At 37.3% G+C, this 24,517-nt stretch overlaps 1 protein-coding gene across 4 annotated transcripts in view; it reads right to left on the bottom strand.

Annotated features, from left to right (window-relative positions):
- PPP4R1 (protein phosphatase 4 regulatory subunit 1) overlaps positions 1-24,517 on the bottom strand; it is a 101,889-nt gene that overhangs the window by 9,188 nt on the left and 68,184 nt on the right. For all 4 annotated transcript variants that reach the window (XM_043975187.1, XM_043975186.1, XM_043975188.1 and 1 more), the window contains 5 exons: positions 6,001-6,176; positions 4,056-4,151; positions 3,462-3,647; positions 2,114-2,275; positions 936-1,036 (listed from right to left, as the gene is read on the bottom strand). In XM_043975187.1, the coding sequence (XP_043831122.1) occupies positions 936-1,036; positions 2,114-2,275; positions 3,462-3,647; positions 4,056-4,151; positions 6,001-6,176 (721 nt within the window). The remainder of the gene's footprint in view (positions 1-935; positions 1,037-2,113; positions 2,276-3,461; positions 3,648-4,055; positions 4,152-6,000; positions 6,177-24,517) is intronic.

The raw sequence follows: 24,517 nt of genomic DNA, 5'->3' as shown, positions 1-24,517 counted from the left end.
AGACACCACAAAACATTATACTTCCATACAATACTAACTCAAAACTCTAAATTTAATGAAGTGAAAGAGGTATAAGGAAATGTGGTTCCGATATTTTCACAAGTATAACTGCAAGAAAGTCATCAGAGATTTCTAGGTGCACAATAATGCCTCTAACCCATAAGAAATAGTCAATGAGTAAGGGAGATAGCATTCACAGACAGCTTTCTGAATCCTGTCTGAACCCAATTAACGTATGAGCCAATCTTATGAATTTTCTTATTCTTTGAGGTAGAAGGTCCCCCAGAAACAGGGGTGCGAGCCCTAAAGGCACAAATTCCTTCAGGAATCAGTAGCAGCAGCATCTCCTGGCACCAAGAAGTAGCAACAACTTTAGTTCTCATGGCAAGAGCAGTAACAGCCGTATTTGAAGTCGAGGTTTGTAGTGGCAGTGTGTATATAAATTGTAGTGTTCACCCCCAGAGGTCAATATAAGAGAGTGTTGTAGAATCCACTGAAAGCCAGGTTTGGTGATGCCTGGAAGGCTCCTGTCACAATCTACTTCATCTCTGTGCCTCCCCCCTGGCATTACCTCCAGTTTATCCTGTATCTATCTTGCTTGTCCGTACCTGTCTCCCATATTGGAATGTGAGCTCCTTGAGGGCAGGAGCTGTTTTTTGGCCTTGCTATAGATCCCCAGTCCTTAGCACAGCACCTGATAGTGCAGGTACTTAATAAATGCTGATGATGGGGTCTTGAAGGAAAGCTTAGATCAGAACTGAACTTTCTGATTTCTAATTTTATACTTAAAACTTTTATCTGAAAGATAAAGAATGAAGTGGGGGTTTATAACATACTCCACAAATCTAGACAGTAAAGCAAGCACATACATAATCCTTCATCTCAAAAGCAAACCAAAACTCCAATATAAAATGTAACAAAAAAGGTTAACATACTCGGCCAGTTCAGCTCGAAAGCGCCAATTTCTGCTATTATCTGTTACTAAAAACTCCTGAAGCTGGTAAAGATATTCTCTTCTTTTGTCAATATGAAGAAGCTAGAATAACAGAATGAAACTTCATCAAGGCAGGGCACAGAGCAATTGTTAATATATTAATAAGTGGAACACAGAGAGTATGTTAAATGACTATGAAAAAAGAACCTTTAACTTCTGTAAGAATGGGATATCAAAAATGTACTAGCTCAGGGAACAGGTAGGTGGCACAGTGGATAAAGCACTGGCCCTGGATTCAGGAAGACCTGAGTTCAAATCTGGCCTCAGATACTTGACACTTACTAGCTGTGTGACCCTGGGCAAGTCACTTAACCCTCACTGCCCTGCCCCCCCCCCAAAATGTACTAGCTCTTCTCCAAATATTTTAAGCTAAACCAACAAATAAAATATGTTTGTTTGTTTCTTCTAAAACTCACTAACAGGACAAGAGGGAGTTTGATCTCAAGGTGATTTGAAGGCTCAAAGTTATGGTCCCTGAGAAAGAGAATTTTGCTTCAAAGGTGAATGCAAAGTACAATACCTTCCTAACTTCTCATGCTACATACAGAAACTGGCTATTTTGGCTACTCCATTTTGTATCAAAGCAACACAATTCCCACTAAACCAACTGTATATATAATTTTTTGGTGTCCAGAGGGTAAGTGGTAATTTCTAGAATTGCTATATAAGCAGTTTGTTACTACACATAAATTGAGAAAATATAGTAGACAGCTTGTCACGGTTCATCTTTTATAAATATTGGAACAAATAGTGTGAAAGTGTAAGATCTTGATCTGACATATCAATAAATGACTAAATTGAATACAGTATTATCACTCATTGTAATACATACAGCAAATGAAATGTGTAAAGAGCTTTGCAAACAAAATGAATAAAACTAAAAATATGTTATTTAAACAAAAGTCTTTTTGTTGAGGACCCAGTAGAATATTAACTAGCACAAACAGCTTGATGGGAGCCCTTAGCACTGTGACCTGAATTTGCCTATCAGAAAGAGTGTTTTAGAGATAGATAAATTCCCCTGGAAACTCAAGTGTAAGCAGCTGTTTTCACATGAGGTAGAAAAGCTGGCTGGCTTAATCTTAGTGGGCACCTATGGCAAAATAATGTAAAAATTACCTTCAGAAAATCATGTAAGTGTTTAAGGACCCCTATCCTGACTTCGTCAAGGTCCTTTAAAAACCCATTGAAAATTGGAACCAGATCTGCAGCTGTCAATTGGTCTCCAAGGATTATTGCAAGCTCATGGATAGAGAATGCTAATGTCCTCCGAACTTTCCACTGCAAAAACACAAATAACTGCATTAATAAATAAATTACCGAGTGCTTAATATTTAATTGTATATGAAATTTGAATTAAAATGTTCATAACCTACAAAATATGAAATCCGAATAAAACTGCCTGGATGTTACTACAATCTATTCTCCATTATCTGTGCTAGTATAGTAGCACAGTAGTAAATAAAAATCTCCTTATTTGTCAATGATATATAGTTTTTGAATAATTCATCCTCTCTGAAATGAAAATAATCCAGACAGAGATACCCTAATCCACCTGAGATCCCCTATTACCATGGCTATGGAAGCCAACACTAAAGAACTGAGAAGTTTTACAGAATCCGTGGACTAAAATGGGGAGAAAGGAAAGAATTTATGGAAAGTAAGAATTTAAGGGGGAGTAGATAGGCTTTCAAAGTTTGGCTTATTTACATGGTACCCTTCATTGTCCAAAAAATTCTCTGCTCTACCAGAATTCTACTTTTTTTTTTTATTCTTTTACTCAAACTTAAGAATATTCTTCTTTCTCTTTTCTTGTTGGGTCTCAGGAACCAAAATTCAGGCTATTATAAATATTATTTCTCAGATACATTATAGACAAAATCAGCTTTTGTGGGCTAGTCTGAAAATCTGAAGATCATTTATAATATTTCTATGGGAAATGTCTTGGGAGTTCCAAATAAACAATTTGCAAACCAACTTTTGGAATAAAACTGATAAAGTTGAGAACTGCTTTTATGTTGTTTTTTGTTTTGTTTTTTTAGTGAGGCAATGGGGGTTAAGTGACTTGCCCAGGGTCACACAGCTAGTAAGTGTCAAGTGTCTGAGGCTGGATTTGAACTCAGGTACTCCTGAATCCAGGGCTGGTGCTTTACCACTGCGACATCTAGCTGCCCAAGAACTGCTTAATATAAATATTATAAATATAAATATATAACAGTCTTAGTACTGGATAAGTCAAAATACTTTGAACAAAATAATGAAGCCTAACTATGTGTGACTACGAAGGTGAAAAGTCCTTTGGAATTCAAATTTGGATCTTCAAATGTTTTTTGGGCATCTCAAAGGTCATGCTTTTGAAGCATTAGATAAAATTTCATGAGTTCTTTCTTTTTAAAAAAATTCAGGAAAAGGAAGAAAATTAAAAACTTTATGCTTATCTTTGACTCAATTAAAATCTTTTACCCACCTGCATATCTGAGGCAAGTGTCTCATAGGTCTCCCTCAGGCAGTGCCAGTTCTGCCTGCCAAGTGTAAGTGCCACACCTGGAAGGCTATATGCACAGTGTTTAGCAATCTCAGTGTCAACAGTTTGTGCACGAGAGGGATCAGTCATAGATAAGTACTGATCCAACAATGCCTGAGGCACAACATCCTAATATAAGAAAAAAAAGACATTAACATTTTTTCAAATAGTTTCTAAAAATCCAGTCTGTTATTCAGAAAATAATAAAAAATATTTTAAGCTCAGAAAAGTAAATAAATTTAAAGCACAATTAGAATTAGTGACTATCTCTACATGTTATCAAAATGAGCTAAGAAAATCATTCAATGAATATGGGTTAAAAAAAGAAACAAAAAAATAGACCAAAACTACTTCAACTGTGGGAGTTGCAAAAAATTTGTCAACAGTAAAATGTTATGTGTTCTTATTTTATGTACTTATATACTCGGGGTAGCATAGAAATTTCTTGGGTGTAAAGGGGTCATGAATGGAAAAAGTTTAAGAAGCCATGGAATAGACAGGCCATAAGTGAACACTGAAGGGCATTCTATTACTTACTTGTACTTTAGATTTTCTTTCCTCTTCAATGCTAAAACTATTATCAGTGCTCAACTCTGAGTCATTATGGATGTAGTGAAGAGGTGAATCCATACTCTGTTTAGAAAAAAAGATCTATTTAAGGAAAAGTCTGTTATGTCTCTAGAATTGTCTTCATTTAAAATGTTTAAATGATATCCTTACCTTCAAGGCTGCCAAAAGATTTATTTTAAAACACACATTCTAAAGTATCAATTTTACTTGCCCCTATTCATGGCACCTCTCCTACACCCCCCAGGGCAAATTCAGACAGTAAATATTTTAAACCTCTCTCCAGTATTATTTCCCTATGTCAAACAAAACTTACTGAACAACCTTATGTAAAACACACAGGTCGTTAAACAAATGTAAACAAGCAGTTCTTTAAAAAAAGTGACATGCATTTAAAATTTGGAACTGGGGACTATTTTTGAAATATGACCAATATTCTGAGTTAGACCATAAAAAGGTTCATGTCTCCAATCTGTGGTTATTACAGGACATGAAATGTTACTGCCAATAGCCCTCGGTTTTTCCCATGCTCACTGACACATTTTTTATTCATACATTTTTTGGGGGCAGGGCAATGAGGGTTAAGTAATTTGCCCAGGGTCACACAACTAGTAAGTGTCAAGTGAGGCCAGATTTGAACTCAGGTCCTTCTGAATCCAGGGCCGGTGCTTTATCTACTGCATCACCTGGCTGTCCCCATTTATACATTTTTTTTTGGTGGGGCAATGAGGGTTAAGTGACTTGCCCAGGGTCACACAGCTAGTAAGCGTCAAGTTCCTGAAGCTGTATTTGAACTCAGGATCTCCTGAATCCAGGACTGGCATTCTATCCACTGTGCCACCTAGCTGCCCCCCCATTCATACAATTTTTTTTTCCTTAGTGAGGCAATTGGGGTTAAGTGACTTGCCCAGGGTCACACAGCTAGTAAGTGTTAAGTGTCTGAGGCCAGATTTGAACTCAGGTACTCCTGACTCCAGGGCCGGTGCTCTATCCACTGCGCCACCTAGCTGCCCCCATACATTTTTAAAAAGCAAAACAAGAAGAAATGTTTTCCTTAAATAAGAATAAGCTATCATACTGTCCATCTACAGTAATACAAAATGCACAGCTTATTTCTGTGGCGTTATTTATATGAGTAACTATGCTTAATATGATTTAACCAAAAGAACAGAACTTCACTATGAACCCTCTCTCCAAAGTTGTTGGATGTCCATCCCACCAACCCTTTTTCTAAGTGTCCTAGTGATCATCCTATGAAATGACTCTTTGGCTGGGGCAGTTAGTAGAATGTGCCCTACTACACAAATAAGGTATGTTTGACACATACATATAACATACACATTGGTATGTTTGATAAGGAGCAGCGATGGGACATAAGGAACTGGGTGATGATTACAAAGATTTAGCTACAAGTACAAACCAAAGATGATACTAGTAATTGTACCCACCCTCACACTCCAGAGTCCAGATAATGTCACTGGCCCTCCGCAACATGGCCTCAAGTCCCGATCTTCTCCTGCTCAGATACTGTGCTGCTTGCTGCAGTGAAATGGTCCGATCAGAAACAAAGCACCTCTCCAAAAAGAAAAGGAAAGAGTTAATTTTTTTCTTTAAAAAGGGCTTTGTTTCCAGTAAGACTATTTCACTGCAGTGAGCTACATTAACATTGAGGCTACTAAAATGGTCATGTAGACAGGGCTGGGATCTAACTTCTGAAGCACTCAACATGATGCTGATGTTACAAAGACAGAATGTGGTGAGAATGATTATTTCTACTTGATGTAGTATGGAAAGCTGAAGAATCAGCAACAAAAGTAATGGACATCCCTTCTAACTACAGATTTAGCTACAGCTATTCCGCATATAGCCTAATGTTGATTATTCAAACTACTCTAACATGACAAATATTTGTTACCTCAACACTATCGTTGATTAAAGGCACAGGATCGTCTTGATTTATTTTACAGTTCTGTAGCTCTTTTATGAGGATTTCATCTTGTAAATCATCTTCCCTGTCTAAGCTGACCATCTTCTCTTCCTGAGTGTCCATACTGGTGGCTCGGAGTGCAGCAGACAATACTTCTACTTGTGCTAGTATACAAAAAAGAAAAAGAAAAAAGAAAACAATGAACTTGAGTAAAAAAATTATCTGGCCCCAAAAGAAAATGTGTAAATTTAGTCACATTATACTTGATATTTGTACTTTTAATGTTAACAGTCAAATAGAAGCTGAACATTTTCTATTCTGATAATTCAATTATTAGTCCCTCAAGATAAAAGTAGGTATGACTAATATGTTTTCATGGGACAGATTAAAAGTTTGACTACTACTAAACATTATTTTATGTTAGTATAAACAGACAAATGCTACAAAGTTGTAGAAAGAGTCTGGTATATTAAAGAAGCAAATTCAGTAAAAGTTAACTGTTTTGGTAGCATATGAATCAAATGTAACCAATGAGGCTTACTTACTAAGCCATTTTAGCAGATGAGCAGTCACACAAATCCTGCCAATATAAAACAATGGTAATTACATAGATTCTTGGTGGTGGTTATATATAGTTCAACATTCATTCATTCATTCAACATTTTAACATTCCTTATCTTATCCAAGTTAACTTATGAAATTGCCTTTTCCTTTCCCTTTTTGTAATAAATAATGGGTGGTTCTACACAAAGGAGTTTTTTTGGTTTGTGAAAAAAGAGAAACCAGTAAGTACTTCTTGTACCTGGAATATAATGTCCTCTTATATAGCCATTGTCTATAATTTCTGGATAAAATTTTATTTCTAAGGGGTATACAAAATGAAGATACTATCCCAAAAGGGATTAGAAATGTTCACGGAAGGGGGCAGCTAGGTAGTGCAGTAGATAAAGTATTGGCCCTGGATTCAGGAGGACCTGAGTTCAAATCCCACTTCAGAAACTTGACACTTACTAGCTGTGTGACCCTGGGCAAGTCACTTAACCCCCACTGACCTGCAAAAATACAAAACAAAAAAACCCAAAATGTTCAGGGAGCCATTCTTTTTTTTTTTGGTGCGGCAATGGGGGTTAAGTGACTTGCCCAGGGTCACACAGCTAGTAAGTGTCAAGTGTCTGAGGCCGGATTTGAACTCAGGTCCTCCTGAATCCAGGGCTGGTGCTCTATCCACTGTGCCACCTAGCTGCCCCTCAGGGAGCCATTCTTTTCTTTCTTCTTTTTTTTTGGCAGGGCAATGAGGGTTAAGTGACTTGCCCAGGGTCACACAGCTAGTTAAGTGTCAAGTGTCTGAGGCCGGATTTGAACTCAGGTCCTACTGAATCCAGGGCCGGTGCTTTATCCACTGTGCCACCTAGCTGCCCCAGGGAGCCATTCTTAACATGTTTTGTTTTGTTTGGCAGGGGAGGGTGGGGGAAAGGAAGGAAGGTTTGGAGAAAATGAACTAGAATGCCTAAAATATTAAAAAAAAAAACACTTTAGGAAATTTTTTTCATACTACAAGTAATTTCAAAAAAGGCTAAGTAACTACTTTACATTATTTGTTTACATATTCTGGCAGTTTTATTGTTAGGATATGGAAAAGTTGTAATTTGTAAACAAGTACATTAGGTTCCACCTATGACACAGCGATATCCCTTTTTCTCCCAGCACTCGATGCCAGTTCTCAACTCCGAATTGAACATTATTCCCTGGATTTTGCCAGTTCTAAGATGGAAATAGCATTTGTGGGGAACAGAATGAATTGGCAATGGAGGTTCTACCAATTTTGAGGTTAATAACGACTTAATTTGCCTAATCTGTACTGGCAATATAGAAATGGGATAGCAATAAGGAGAGATAGTTGAAATCTATTAGTAACGTATTGCAAATTCTCTGAAGCTATAAGATTTTAATGATAATGAATTCCTTTTTCCCAATCTCCGTCTCAAATATCCAAATTCAGCAGGTGTTCTATGACTATTAAGTATCTTTTAAAACAGAATTGGCACAGTCAACTATAGAAATATTGTTTCTCAAGAAATCTAGAGAAACCCTTACATCAAGAACTTCTCATCTAAAGGGCATATCTAATTCTGGATAGCCTTGAATCAAGAGATTGCTAGTTTGTTCTCTAAGTACCAATTTCTCAATATAGTGGCCTTATCAACTCTAGTAAACATAAAAATCACTATGAATCTTATTTCTGAGAAAAATATGTTGCAGAGAATTACAATGCAGCTTTGCCCTTTTACTATAAAAATACTCAATACAATGGCTGAATAAACATTTTCAGTTAATTTCCAAATTTCACTGCTTAAATATACAAAAAAAGAAAAAACCTGAACCTATAAACTCTACAACAGGAAAGAGATAAAAAGGCATCCACAGAATGCCTTAAGATGTACATTTGCCATTGTATTCTGTAGAACAGATGTCAGTTTTGTGTACTGTAATGATTGAAATGACACCACCTGCTGGAGACTTACTGTAGGAAAAGCTCCACCATGAGGAGAAGGCCTCTGAGGACAAGGCCATGCAGCTTTTCTTTGGGGTCAGGAAGTGACATTTGCTCATGGTTACTGTCTATCAAGGCTACCAGCCAATCAACTTGAGGAGCCTCCCACTTCTGGGAGGAACACACGAAGTAGGAAGCGGACGCTGGTGGAGGAGTTCGCTCTCTTGTGGTTCCTGACCAGGACATGGTGGAGGCGAGACTCCAGAGGACTTCACAGGGGAGTGGAGGAAAGATAGGATTGACAGGTTGTAGGAATTCTGTTCTCAATCTTTCTCTTTCTTTTACTACCTTTCAATAAACCCTTAAAAACCTAAACTTGTTTATCAGTAATTTTAGTCAGTTTCCCCCCAAAACTTGGGGGACAGATTAGAACTTACATTTAGAAATTTAAATTACACAGTACTTAAAATGAATGTATGTTTGCAAAAAACAAATATAATGCTCTACCTTATATTGAATAAAACATGATACATGACACAAAAATAGCACTGGCTAATTTAACTAAAAAGTCTGAAGTGACTTTTAAGAATCCTAGAATAGCTCTTCTCTTCCATGGTGGCTCTGAGGTAAAAATGAAGTTCAATCCTTTTGTGACATCTGACTGGAGCAAGAACCTCAAGAGGCATTTCAATGCCATTATGTCTTCTCTTTCTAAGGAGCTGAGACAGAAGTACAATGTCCGCTCCATGCCCATTTGAAAAGATGATGAAGTCCAGGTAGTTCGAGGACACAACAAAGGACAGCAAATTGGCAAGGTAGTCCAGGTTTACAGAAAGAAGTATGTGATTTACATTGAGCGTGTGCAGCCGGAGAAGGCTAATGGCACAACTGTCCATGTGGGCATTCATCCCAGCAAGGTGGTTTTCACAAGGCTAAAATTGGACAAAGATCGCAAAAATATCCTTGAATGGAAGGCCAAATCTCTCCAAGTAGGAAAGGAAAAGGGCAGATATAAGGAATTAATGATCGAGAAAATGTAAGAGTAAAAATTACACGGCTATAATTAAATTGCTGGAACAGAAAAAACAAAATAAACCCTCCCCCAACCCAAAAAGAATCCTAGAATATTTTTCACAAGTGAATTTTTCTTAAGAGACTTGTGGTACAGAATACAGTTGAGTCCTAGTCAGCAAGATTCACATGCTTTTGGCACTTGACAGCTGTGTGACCCTGGACAAGTTATTGAGCCTCCATGTGTCTCAGGAAGTTCTCTGGGACTTATGTATTCTTATTACCATCTGAATTGGTGAAAAGTTCTCTATTATGACAAAAATCATATCTAAGTTACATATCTGCATAAATAATTCTTACAATTCAAAAGACTATTCAGATGTTTGAGACTTTTCTATTACTCACTTTCTCCTTATTCAGTTATTTTTTTCTCTGAATTTTAATAAGGTACTTTAAAAAGAGAAGAAAATAGGTAATGATGACACCCAACACTGACTAGAGCACTAAAGATTTGTAAGATACATTAGTGAATTTGAATCAAACAACCAACAAGCAATTAAGTTACTACAGGAACTATTATCCCCATTTCAGAGATGAGAAAGCTAAAACTCTGAGTAGTTAAGTGACTTGCTCCTGGTCAAACTGCTAACTCAAGGAGGCAGGTTTCAAACCTGGGTCTGTCTGTCTCCAAGCCTATCTACTATCAATCAACTATTCCACACTGTCTCTAAGGGAGATGTTTAAGGTAAAGTTAAATGTCATTTTATATATATATATATATATATATATATATATATATATATATATATATATATATATGTTTTGAAATAATTACACTCAGTATTCCAAACATTTTTTGGAAAGTTGTGTTCAGCCAAACTTCCTTTGGGGAAATTTAACTTATCTATGACCTTTTCCCTTTTTCTTGGGTGAACTTTCCCACATTGCAATATAGGAAGTGTCATTGGAGGACAATAAGTGAATGTTTTACAAAATGAGGCAACTACTTTCCCATAAGTGTTGGTCAACAGCAATGCAGAAACTGTAGTAGTTCACTTGGAACTTTGATTTTTTGAAGGTATGTTGCAAATGACCACAAAGAACCATCATTTATCAGTTCCATTCAATTATCTTCTGGAAAGCCAGGACCAGTGAGAATGAGTTGACTTAAGCAAAACACTAAAATACTTTAATTCCTGGGAAGAAAGATGAAGAGAAAGTATATACTCTATTTTCAAATGAGAAAAGGTATTTATAGAATCTGTACCTATAGAAACAGCAATCATTAAAATCTTTACTCGATGCTGAGAGCTGTCTCCAATCTTAGTTTCTAATAGTGATGATAAATGAGGAAAAAATAAATTCCGAGAAACCTGTGAGTCTTATTTGATATTCACACTTTTTTGTACCAAAAATTTTAATAAAATACTCCTTATTTTTCCAAAAGGAATGGAACATATCAGATTATTACCAGATAAAGAGAAACTCAAGTTTCATTCACTTATTCATTCCACCAGCTTTGTGCCAAGGCACTGTGCCTAGGCTCTGGAGATACTGAGACAAAGCGAAATAGTCACTGCCCTCAAGGAATTTATAGACCATTTGATAAAAGGCAGCAAAAAGAACAGATAAACAGATTTACACAGAAAAGATAATACAAAGTAATTTCCAGGGATTAGGGCATTAGTAACCGGGAGATCAGGATAAGTATTCTGCAGAAGGCTGGTAGCATTAGAAGGGAACCAGGGAATGTAAGATCCAGAAGTCAGGAGGAAATACATTCCAATTATGGGAAGTGTGGGAAAGGAGGGAAAGACTGCAAAGGCATACATCTGGGATAGGGAATGTCATATAAGGACAGTAAGCATGCCAGTTTAGCTACGATACAGTATATGGGGAAAAGGGAATGGGAAGGGTGTAGAAAATAATGTGTAATCAGCCTGGAATAATAGGCAATAGGCTAGAGTGACTGTGATGGGCTTTAAAACAGAAGAATTTCTATTTTTATCTTATAGGCCCCTGGAACTTCTTTCTTGAGTAGTTTTGTGTTTTAAGACTATCAATTTGGAAAAGAAAATGTTGGAGGGCATGTGGGAAAACGGGGACACTAATGCACTGTTATTGGAATTGTGAGCTGATCCAACCATTCTGGACATCAATTTGGAACTATGCCCAAAGAGCTATGAAATTGTGCATACCCTTTACTCCAATAATACCACTGCCAGGTCTATATCCCAAAGACATCCAAAAAAAGGAGAAAGGAGTTATTTGTACAAAAATATTTATAGCAACTCTTTTTGTGGTAGGTACAAAATGAAAATCAAAGGGATGCCCATCAATTGGGGAATAAGTAAACAAGCTGTGGGATATGATTGTAATGGAATATTATTGTGCTGTGAGAAATGGTGAGGATGATTTCAGAAAAACCTGGACTCAGATGTAAAGTGAAGTGAACAGAAGCAGGAGAATGTTGTACACACTAACAGCAATACTGTTCGATGAAGAACTGAATGACTTAGCTATTCTCAGCAATACAATGATCCAAGGCAATCCCAAAGGACTCATGATGAAGCATCCTATCCACCTCCAAAGAAAGAACTGATATTGACTGAATACAGACTGAAGCATGCTATTTTTTTTGGGGGGGTGAGGCAATTGGAGTTAAGTGACTTGCCCAGGGTCACACAGCTAGTACGTGTTACGTGTCTGAGGCTGGATTTGAACTCAGGTCCTCCTGAATCCAGGGCCGGTGCTCTATCCACTGCGGTACCTAGCTGCCCCGAAGCATGCTATTTTTAACTTTCATTTTTCTTTTATTTGAGCCTTCTTATACAAAAATGACTAGTATGAAAATGTTTTATATAATTGCATATGTGTAACCTGTATCTGATTGCTTACCATGGTGAGGAGGAGGTGGGAGGGAAGAATTTGGAACTTTAAATTAAAATGTTTTACAAGGAGACCAATTAGGAGACTGTTGCATTTGTCCTGAACTAGGGCAGTAGTCCTTTTAAGTCGAGGAATGGGCAGAGATGAGAGTTGTTATGAAAGAGGTAGAATCACCAAGCCTTGGCAACTGATTGGATATGAAAGGTAAAAAGAAGGGGCTTGAGAACTTGAGTAAATGGAAGTGGATTTGGAAATAAATAATAGTACATAGAATTGTTTTGGAAATGCTGAATTTAAGATGCCTATAAAACATCTTACAATGCTGTTTTTTGTAAACGTTGAGGAAACTAATACCTAATGTGTTACTAGCTACAGGATTAGACAAGATGAACTATGAGGTTCCTTACAGCTTTAAGCCCTAACCTCCCCAATTCCTCACTTGCTATCTCATCATGAAAGTTAAGTAGGAAGAGCTCAACGAGGAAGTAGTTTGTATGTTAAGGTGGATGGTCAGGCAAGTACTCTGTATTTTTCTTCATAATTTTTTTGTCTGGACGTCTGAAAAACATTACTGAAACAGAGAATTTAAAATAAAAATGTTAGAAAGTACAGGTACTTCTGGATACAATAATTTACGGAACAAGTACTATTTTATCCCCTGGGGTGTGTGTAACTGCAAGCATCAACTGCTGACTCCTTTATGAATGAGGAATCACAGATGGACTAGGGACCTACCCTTGAAACCTGCATTTTTTCCCCACATTATTTATATTCTTTATGGACCTCTGGGACCACCAAAGATTAAGCAAAGAGGAATCTTTTCCATTAGAAATTTTTGGATAAAATTTTGTCTTCTTAGTATGGCTGGTTTCCCAGTATGCACATAATAGAAATATCATCTCCAAGGCTCACAGAAATGACTCCAATTACAAACTGCTATCTGCACCACATTTGAAGAGACAAATGAACCTGATTTAAGATTCATGGTATAACATAAAGAGTACTAGTCTTAAAATTAGAATACTTTAATTCACTGCTCAGCTTTGACACTTAGCTGTATGATCCCAACCGGGTCACAAACTCTGTGGGCTTCAGTTCTATAAAATGAGAGTATTAATATTTGCACTACTTTTCTCACAGTATGAGGACATTTAAAAAAGCTATTTCCTGTGGATTTTTTTTTCTTTTGTGATTTCATTGGCATAAGAAGTTCCTGTGATTTCCTCATGATTTCATCAGTATAAGCAATTCCTGAAAAGGAAATTATTCTATCAGTGTAGATCAGCATCAGCTTTGAAACTTACTGTTCAACAGGTACCTGAGGCATTGTGAGGTCCAGTAATTTGTTGTCCTGCTGTCACTATATGTCAGAAGGATGATTTTATAGGGGAGGTTTTTTGTTTTTTTTTTTAAGTGAGGCAATTGGGGTTAAGTGACTTGCCCAGGGTCACACAGCTAGTAAGTGTTATGTGTCTGAGGCCAGATTTGAATTCAGGTACTCCTGACTCCAGGGCCGGTGCTCTATCCACTGCACCACCTAGCCGCCCCGGGGAGGTTTTTTAGATGAAATGAACAATAGAATTGCCTACATTTCAAATCATGCTGTTTGTTTTGTATAGCTGAATATTCTAATCTATAAAATGAGATGATCTCTAAGTTCCCTTCTAGCACCTAAACTTTTTATGATTTTGATTTCCATATTTATTAATTTTCTCAATTTTATGTAGAAATTGGAAGGGCTGGATAACATTTACAAGTTTAATAGGTTGCCTGGTTCTACAAAACTTTGTTCATGTTGTAAAAAGTAGGAGCAAAAACCTTTACCTTAAAAATACTTGTTTTGGGGCAGCTAGGTGGTGCAGGGGCAGCTAGGTGGCACAGTGGATAGAGCACCGGCCCTGGAGTCAGGAGTACCTGAGTTCAAATCCAGCCTCAGACACTTAACACTTACTAGCTGTGTGACCCTGGGCAAGTCACTTAACCCCAATTGCCTCACTAAAAAAAACAAAAACAAAAACTTGTTTTGATTTTCAAGTGTCAACCCAAGATAGAATTTTTAAATTTCTAATTTCTTTCTACTTTCAGTTCCTTAATTTATTTGTGTCTACTTTGGGATGGGTTTTTAAGGGGAGACAGGTTAAGTGACTTTCCCAGTGTCACATAGTTATAAATGTCTGAGTTTATACTTGAACTCAGGTCATCCTGACTCCAGGCCCAGAACTCTATCCATTGTGCCACCTAGCTGCCCTATACTGGCATGTCACTTAACCCATCTGCCTCAGTTTTGTCAGTTGTAAAAATGGGATAACAGCATCCTACCTCTCAGGGTTGTTGTGAGGCTAAAATGAGATAATATATTTGTAAAGTTTTTTTTTTTAACACAGTGCTTAGCCCATAGTAGATAATTAATGCTCATTTCCTTCCTTTCCTTCTGCAAAGAAACATAGCCATGTATTCCTTATCCTTAAAACAAAATCCTCACTTGATCCTGTAACTCTCCAGCTCTCCACTCTCCTCCCTTTCTTAGCTAACATCCTTGAGAAAGCTGTCTATACTAGCTGCTTCCTCTTAATCTTTTCTAAACTTTCTGGTCTATCTGCTTCCAAACATCACTCAAGTGAAAATGGTTTCTCTAAAGTTATCAATGATCCCATAATTACTAACACCAATGACTTTTTCTCAGTTCTCATCCTTCTTGAATTTTCTGCAGCATGTGACACTTATAGATTACACTTCACCTCCTGGATACTCTCTCCTGATTCTCCTCCTACCTCTATAACCCCTCCTTAGTCTCTTTTGCTCCATGTCATACTTTTTGGACACGTACAATTGCAAATGTCAACTCTGAGAGTCACCCAGGCTCTGTCCTAAGCTCTCTTCTGTTTTGATCTAGTTAGTTCCCATGGCTGAATTCAACTATCATTTTTACATGGATGAATCCCGGATCTACTTATCTATCTAGCCCTAGTCTCTCTCTGGAGCTAGAGCATCTTGGACATCTTGAAATGATGTCCTGTAGGCACCTTGAAGTCAGCATGTCCAAAAGAGAACTCATATTTTCTTTCATATCTCCAAACTTACCTACTGCTGTCAAAAATACTACCATCAAACAACAACAACAAACAAACTACCATCCTTCCAGTCCCAGGCTTTACAACCTTGGTATCATATTTTTTGACTTCTTACTCTGTATCACTTGACATATCCAACTTAGTGTTAAATTTGTGTTTCTACTTCATAGTGTAAGGGCCAAAATTTGATATACGGAGCATTATTTGGGTGACTCGCCTTAATATTGGGGTCCTGGAAATATGAGGGACCTTTTAGGTTCACTCTCCCCTCTGAACTGCCCTTGTTAGATATTTCTCCCTGGCTAATAAGGAGCCTCTAAGTTTTAGTTCACAAAAGGATCAGATTTTATTACTTGGGAATTAAACAACAAAGGTGAAACTAATAAAAATCGAAGATAAGAAAATAGGAAAATAGAAATACAGATAAATACTCTTAACTCTAAACTTAACCTATTCAATCCTCAGACCGTTCCCAATTAAGCTAGTTCAAAGGAATTTAGGGTTTTCCGTAATTAACTCACCCACACCTGGACCACTGGGAAAAAAAACACAAAAAAACCCAGCCGCCTGAGACAGAGGACTTGCGCCATCACCACAAGGGGAGAAGACTGAATAAAGACCACACTCTGGAAGATGCCTAGTGTTCCTGAAGAAGCCTCTGCCTCCCTTCAGGGAGTGTTCAGTCTTTCCTCCCCCAAAAGGGGAGGTCCTTCAAAAACTGCCTATGAAGAGTTCTCCTTCTGAGCTCAGTAGCATACGTAACCTCAGGGTGGGCCAGGTGTGGACCCTCCCAAATGAGTTAGCTAAAAACAGCAATATTAATCTTTACCACAATAGCGTCTCTTGCATGGATCCTTTTCTTTATTCACACAGCCTCCACTCCTAGGTTAAGTGCTCACTGCTTCTCAACCTTCATGGGGATTGGCCAAGTGCAGTCTGTTGGCCCACTGCCTGGTTCTTTATGGCCCATGAACTAAAAATATTTATTTACAGTTCTAAACACAAAAAAGCTTTAATTAAAAATGTAAAAACCATTCTTAGCTTGCCAGTGGTACAAAAACAGGTGGCATTCAATTCCTGTAGTTTGGTGACCCTCTCCACTTGAATCCTTCCTTTACTCAGTTGCCAGTGATTTTCCTCAACTGCATAATCTGGCCCATTCTTACATTTTGAGTTTTCTTTATGCCACCTCCACCACCACCACCACTCAATGACCTATTTGTTTTCCTTATTCAACACTTCTCCTGTTTCAGTGCCTTCGCATTGTTGGTTTCCTTCAAGATTCAAATCAAATACTACTTTCCACAGAGGTCTATTTTTTTTTTTTAACACATTTTAATACAGGTGGAACACTGAATGATTCCTTCATAGCCAAAACCAGGAGGCAAGGACTGCTTAAGTTTCTCTGTCTTCTCTTTGTCTGTGATGACCAAGGTATACAAGCACCTGCTGCAGCGAACCTTAAACTTCACACTGTCCTTGTTTTTCTTGATCTTGACAGATTTGGCATCCTTTTGCCTGGCTGTGAGCAAGAAGTCTTTTATTTCCTCGATGTTTTGGGGCACAGTGGCAGCAGCAGTGGGACTAGGGGGCCGCACGTGGCCCAAGAGACTGAGCAACTGCCAAAGGCTTCATATATTTTTTATGTACCTAGTTATTTACATTTGGTCTTCCCCATTAGAATGTGATTTCCTTGGGGGTAGAGATAGTGATTTTGCCTTTCAGTTGTATCTCCAAGTCTTAGAATAACTTCTGGCAAAAAAGTAAGCACTTAATAAATGCTTAGTGACTGACTGCACTAGAGGAGTGGGGAGAGAGAGTATATGGAACTTTGAGGGTTAAAGGCAATGTAATCACCTAGTGATGACACTATTGTAAATAACAAGGTAACCAGCAGAAATTTGGCTTGCTTAGAGAGGACTTGGGGTAGATGATCACACCAAATCACTCACCTAAAAGGATGCTCCCCTGTTCATCATTATGAATATGCTCATATCTTATAGGATTTTGTTGCCTGTTTAGGTATGACTGAGGTGGAGGACATTCTGAGTGCCTGGGAGCTCAGCTATAGGGTACTCTTTCACAGCTAAGTACTACTTAGTGTAATGAGAACCAGTAAAGACTATTTGTGGGGACCCGTGCTAATTTAGAAAGAAAACACATCTTGTAGCTGGGTGCTCAGATGGTGGATATTCAGTTATCTTGATTACATAGTAGGTGCATCTGGGAAGATAATATTCAAGCCCAACATTAAAACAGTGGAAAGAAGACCAGAACTGGAGTGTAGTGATTTGAATCCCAGCTCTGCTACCCATTACCAGTGCAACCCTGGGCAAAACAATTCACCTCAGGTTTCTCATCTATAATATGATCTCTAATAGTCCTTCCAAATTGAAATCTTATGATCCGTGTTCAGTTGTTGGCTTACCAAGCTACAAAGTCTCAACCTTTTAGATATGTCCTTTACGAGAAGCTTATTCATCCTTCCAATTGTGATACTTGCTCTTTTCTGGACCACCTCTGGTTCCAATCAGTTGAAAAGATGATTCCCAATGCAGTTATTTAGTAATGATGATGATAATGATGAAAAAAAACACCACGAATAGACAAAAACAATTTCTGGTTTGCTCCAAATATCATTCCTAAGCAGGCCCTACATTTTGTTCATGGTACAGTAGACAGTGTGGGGCAACTTGACAGTTAGGAAGACCTGAGTTGAAATCCTGCCTCAGACACTTAGTTTGTGGCTTTTGGGGACAAGTCATCCAACATCTATCTGCTTTAGTTTTCTCTTCTATAAAATAGAGATAATAATTACCCACCTCCGAGGGTTGCTGTGGGTATAAAACAAGATTAAAAGCCTTGTAAACCTTAAAGCATATATAAAGGCTATTATTGTCGGTGGTGCTGTTAATAATAATTATACATTCTCCCTCCCAGGACTATTGGCCCAAAGATTATGAGTGTACCTTTCCCCAATCATAATCGATCTTAAAATCTGTTCATATGAAAACTTATCAGCTACTTTTCCATTTACCTGTAAAATATTAAAGTTTTCCTCCACTCACATTAATGTGAATTACATGCCATAATAATTGCTAGCATTTGTAAATGTTATTTCTTTTGGCACTCATGACAACCCTGTGTAGTAGGTGCTGTCACCTTCATTTACAGAACAGAAAAATAAGATTTAACGACTGTCTCCCATGCTTGGGATATTCTTCCGCCTCACCTCCACTTTTCAGAATCCCTGGCTTCCTTTAAGACTCTGCTCAAATGCCACCTTTGGTAGAATACTGTTTTTTATCTGCTCTTGCTGTTGTTACTATTATTATTATTATGAATCTTGTATATACCTTCATATATAAAGAGACTGCCCCTCTTTAGAATACAAGTTCCTTGAGAACAGGGACTATTTTTGGCTTCTCTTTTATCTTCAGTGCTTAGCACAGTACCTGCCACACAACAGGCACTTAACTTAATAAATGTCTGTTGATTACCTAGGGTCACACAATTTAAAATATCTGATATATGATATCTGGGAAAGGATATGAATCTATGTCTTCCTGACCCCCAAGTCTAGTACTCCATTCACTATGATATGTTACCTCTTGAAGAGTTCAGTGTTATTCAGTCAAACATCATACCTACAGTACATATCCAACTGGATATCCTGCTGTTAATCAATATCAGTTGTATTCAATTCTACATGGCCCCATAGACTTGTCCATGGGGTTTTCTTGGCAAGGATATTAGAATGATTTGTCCTTTCCTTCTCCAGTGTGCCCCATTTTACTGATGAGGAAAGGAGAAAATAGGAGTTAAGTGACTTGCCCAGGGTCACACAGCTAATAAGTGTCTGAGGCTGATTTGAACTGAGATCTTCCTGGTTCCAAGCCCAGTGCTCTATCTACTGCACTACCCACTGGCAGACTGACATCCTACTGGTATCTCAAATTTAAAATATCCAGAATACAACTCATTATCTTATCCTTTCAAACCTTCCTATTTTTTTTCTTGTGAAGACACCACCATCTTTCCAATTATCCAGGTCCACAACCTTGGTCATCCTCAATTCTTTCGTCTCTCTTACCCCTTATATCCAATCAGATGTTAAGTCCTGTTGATTCTACCTCTATAAATATCTCATACCATTCCCTCTTCCCTACTCAGTTTCAGAGGTCTCATGATGAAGCATGCTATCCACCTCCAGGCATGGTCAATATGGAAACTATTTTGCTTAATTATGAATATTTGCTACAGGGCCCTGTTTTTCTTTTTTCAATACAAAGGGAAAAGGTAGCTTTTCCTTAACTGAAAAAAAAAATTAAATAAAAAAACTATAGAGATTTCACTATGTACTCCCTCCTCCAGACAATTTATAAAAATGGTAAACGAGAATGGAAATAAGGTTGGTCCTAGCACTGAGGAACCCCTTTCTTTATACTTTCCCATCCACAGAGAAATTAGAAGTATCACAATCTTGTTTGATGTAGAGATTTTAGATTACCTTAGAAAGGAATAAGGTTAACTAAAATATTCCCTTATCTCTGAAATCAGGCAGTCATCCTGTATGTTTGGTATTAAGCACCAAAATGTTTCAGGCACCATGCTAAACCTAAGCTTCTTATGGGATCGTGTAACTGAATGTGGGGGCCACAAAAAATTTGGCAATAGTAAAGTAAAATGTTGTGTATATTTATTTTATATATCTATATACCCAAGGTTATGTAAAAGTTTCTCTGGTGAAAAGGGGTCACAAGTGGAAAAAGTGTAAGAAACCCTATTATACTAACTTGAAGCAATAAAGGCTGAAGGTCTTATAAAGGTGTGCATTTTATAATGGGGGCTGAGTCTGAGTAAGTTCTTTTGTGCAAGTGTTATGTAGCTTGAGAGTCAAAAATCAAATTTACTAATGATACTGTTAAAGCAGTATGACATAATGACCAGATGGCCAAGCTTAAGAGTCAGGAACACCTGCTTGAAGTTCTGTTTCACATATAGATGTATGGCCATGGTCCAGTCACACAGTCTGTCAAAGCTCCAAGAAACTGTTCTAAGATGCAGAAGATTGTTGAATTATACTGACAGGAGTCCCCTACACAAATGAAATCATAGGCTTCAAAACAAAACCTTTTGGGCAGCTAGGTGGCGCAGTGGATAAAGCACCAGCCCTGAATTCAGGAGGACCTGAGTTCAATTTCGGCCTCAGACACTTGACACTTACTAGCTGTGTGACCCTGGGCAAGTCACTTAACCCCAATTGCCTCACTAAAAAAACCACCACCACCACCACAACAACCCTTTTGATACCTAATATTCAGAAAGGGGGATTATGAGGAATGGTTCCTGAAAGTGACTCATTTTTAACTCCTGAGGATCCATGAACTGCTTGAGGATTGCTCTTAATTTCCTCTTTTCTGAGAGGAAAGTAGTAGAAGATCTACCCTTTGGGGTTTATGTTTTATCTAATATCAACAAAATCTTCAACATTTCCTCCATGTATCTAGGTCTGTATGGTACTATTCTGTTCAAAGAGAATAATTATACATCCCCCCCTTCCAGGGGACTGCTGGTCCAAAAATTATCAGCGAGTGTGGCTTTCAAGAACTAGAATCAACTTTAAAACTTGCTTACATGAAAACTTATCAGCTACTTTTCCATCTACCTGTAAAGTTTTAAGGCACCCCCAATAAATTTAGTACTTCACCCACAACTTCCTCCTACCCCTAAATTGTGAGGCCCAGAAGTAACTTAATATTCAATGTGGGATTGACCAGGGCAGACTACAGTGGAAGTATGACCTCCCTCATGGGTGATAATATAGCTTTCTTAATGTAGTCTGTTCTGTGTTCCTGGTTTTTTTTTTTTTAAAGCATAATTTTTAATTAAAAGTATATTTTAAAAAATTTTCAGAGTTACCAACAAATATCAGTATTACATGCTGAGCAATTATAATGATACTTAGAATATAAATCTGAAGTCATTGTTATAAAGGAATAAAACTAAAAATTGACACATATTTGAATTATAAAATAATGCAGACTATTTGTCTCTTGGCTGCTATATCATGCTATTGACTTTCAGTGAGCTTATTCTATAAAAAAACTCCCCGTTTTTTCCAGACAAAATGCAATAAACACAACCCTATCTTATACTTTTGATTTATTATTTATTTATTTTTGGCAGGGCAATGAGGGTTAAGTGACTTGCCCAGGGTCACACAGCTAGCAAGTGTCAAGTGTCTGAGGATGTATTTGAACTCAGGTCCTCCTGAATCCAGGGCCAGTGCTTTAACCACTATGTCACCTAGCTGCCCCCATACTTGTGATTTTTAAACTTATCTGTAAGATTTTTATACACTTATCTTTATTAAACTTGATCTTGTTTTAGTCCAATGTTCTAGCCTATCAGAATCTTCTTTACATTGTCATCTAGCACATTAGTTAAATCTTCTAGCTTTTGCAAGTAATTTAAATAATTATTTGGCTAAAATAATTTCACTTTAGAGGAACATATCACAGAGTGGGCAATTGTGGCAAAAGTTTAGAAAAGGAAAAAACAAACACAAAATATGGAAATAAGTCATTACTGACCTTGTGAAGAGATTAAGTAGAGGGGTAGAGATGGATGTCAGATTATTACAAGGGGTAAATGGTGAGAAAGTAGAGCCTGATATCCTAGTAAATGAGTGAGGGTCAGACGCTGTTGCTTTTGGGGGAAATCAGAAAGTGGATCAGCTAAGGCCTTTATTTCCCTTTATGGCATGGAGTGAAACATAAGGTGCTGTACAAAAGATTAAAGGCAGCAAGTTTACGTATTTTAGGTTTCCTTGGCTGGCGTAAAAATTCTGATAAATACGTATCTTTCTTGATTCCAATGACACTAATAAGAGGGTCCTAGATGCCTATATGGAAATAACATGGAAGTTTTACGATCTTGTAAATCCCTTCCTCTTGTGTAGACTACACATACACACACAGACACACAGCTGATCAATCAGAATTGAGAACACAGTCCTCTTTGTATAAGCTGAACTGGTACTTAGTGAAAATAATTTGGTGAATACTTCTTGTCATTTAAATGCAAATACTTGCTGATAATTTCCTTAACAATGAAGCTTCTTGTTCTGAATGATATATTTCTGTATTCTGGTTTCTGTACAAATCATGACTTTATCTGAACTTTCTATCTAAGGATCACCTAGTACAGTGCTTTTGAACACAGTAGGTCCTACCAAACACAGATTGAGTAGAAATGAATTGCTCTTCTCTGCATCAAAGGAGACATTTTAAATGACAGGGTTTCCAGACAATTGCCCTAAGCATTAATGAGGTTTCCAATTTGCTTTACAAGGTTTGAAAGAAGAATCTGTAATTGTACCTATCCTCTATAACTTCCCCCTTCTTTGTGTATAGTTCCATTTTCCTCCTCACCTGGTTGGAATTCTTTCTAATATCGACTAAGGAAAGGTATGTCATGACAAGAACACACTACTCTGGATTTCATGAAACATGAATTTTTTTTTCTAATAAAATGATATCACTGCTTCTAGGAAAGGGGGATTTCATGATTAGAACTAAATTGTTGTTTTTTATAGCTCTGTCCTAACATTTCTTTGGAAAGCAGATACTATGACAGAAAGAATATCCTAATCAGAATTCCAACTAGATCTATATGAAGAGTTGGGAGCAATGTAGTGTGAAAGAGAAAACTTGATATGAATGTTTTTTGTGGGGCAATGAGGGTTAACTGACTTGCCCAAGGTCACACAGCTAGTAAGTGTCAAGTGTCTGAGGCCAAATTTGAACTCAGATCCTCCTGAATCCAGGGCCGGTGCTTTATCTACTGCGTCAGCTAGCTGTCCCCTTGATATGAAATCTTGAATGTGAAATGCATTTTTGATGTTTCAACTAGGTTCCCTCCTAAGTGGTCATCACTAGCTTAATATAGTACATGGATGCCATGAAAAGCTTTCTCTGAAACAAAATTTATCATTTGCATAGTCAAAGGTCAAGCAAGGAGACTTTCTAGGTTTTAAAATATCTCCGTTTGAATAAAGCAGAAATTATTTGAGGCAAAAATGATTGCATGTATATACGAGCTTTACAAAGACAGAGAAGAAAAAGTATTTCAGTTATAATGAGTGACTTAAAGCTTATATAAGATCAGTAGTTACGACAAATTGGTCTGCCAAGGACATAGCCTCAACTTCTGATAATTCTAATTCAGCAATGTCTACTACCCACCAACTCCAAAATATAATATGTGACTTGCAATGACTGTTTTTGGAAAATTTCAATCAGTTCCACATTGAATATGACCTTATTAATTCTTCCACATAATGAATTTCTGAATTTGAAAAGAAAAGTAATAGTAGTTCTCAATTTAATAGAAGGTGTTTAAAGTTTAAAAGCTTAAAAATACCCTATGACTTTTCAAACAAGAGAAAAGAAAACACTGTTCTCAGAGTAGGTTATCAGAGAAGGTGAAGGACAGCCCCACAAAATAACAAATTGAGGGGCAGCTAGGTGGCACAGTGGATAAAGCACTGGCCTTGGATTCAGGAGGACTTGAGTTCAAATCTGACCCCAGACACTTGACACTTACTAGCTGTGTGACCCTGGGCAAGTCATCTAACCCGCATTGCCCCGTAAAAAAAGAAAAAGGAAAAAAAAAGTCATATAAAATAACAAATTGAAATTGCAGCAGGAAGAACTTGAGTAAAATATATGCAGCATCTTGAAGATTATTCTCAAGGAACATTGTGTAATCTCTGTTTCTTATAGAAAATCTTTTAAAAATGTATTAATATAGGATGTTTTTGGTTTAAATGATCACTTAAAGTATTTTCCTAAGGATGAATCTTGCAACGCTGTTATAAATCCAACTTGAAAGTGAATGATTTTTTTTTTGATAAATTTGCTCTAGGTCTTTTTGTTGAGATTTTATTTAAATTCTTGAATCTATATATAAATTAATGTTATTGGCCTTTTCTTTTTCTTCCTCAGTTTATGAATTAAAGCTGGATTTCATGTAATAA

This window comes from Dromiciops gliroides, chromosome 1 (genome assembly GCF_019393635.1).
Source record: "Dromiciops gliroides isolate mDroGli1 chromosome 1, mDroGli1.pri, whole genome shotgun sequence".
Taxonomy (NCBI): Eukaryota; Metazoa; Chordata; class Mammalia; order Microbiotheria; family Microbiotheriidae; genus Dromiciops; species Dromiciops gliroides.
This window is presented reverse-complemented; position numbering and strand designations above follow the sequence as displayed.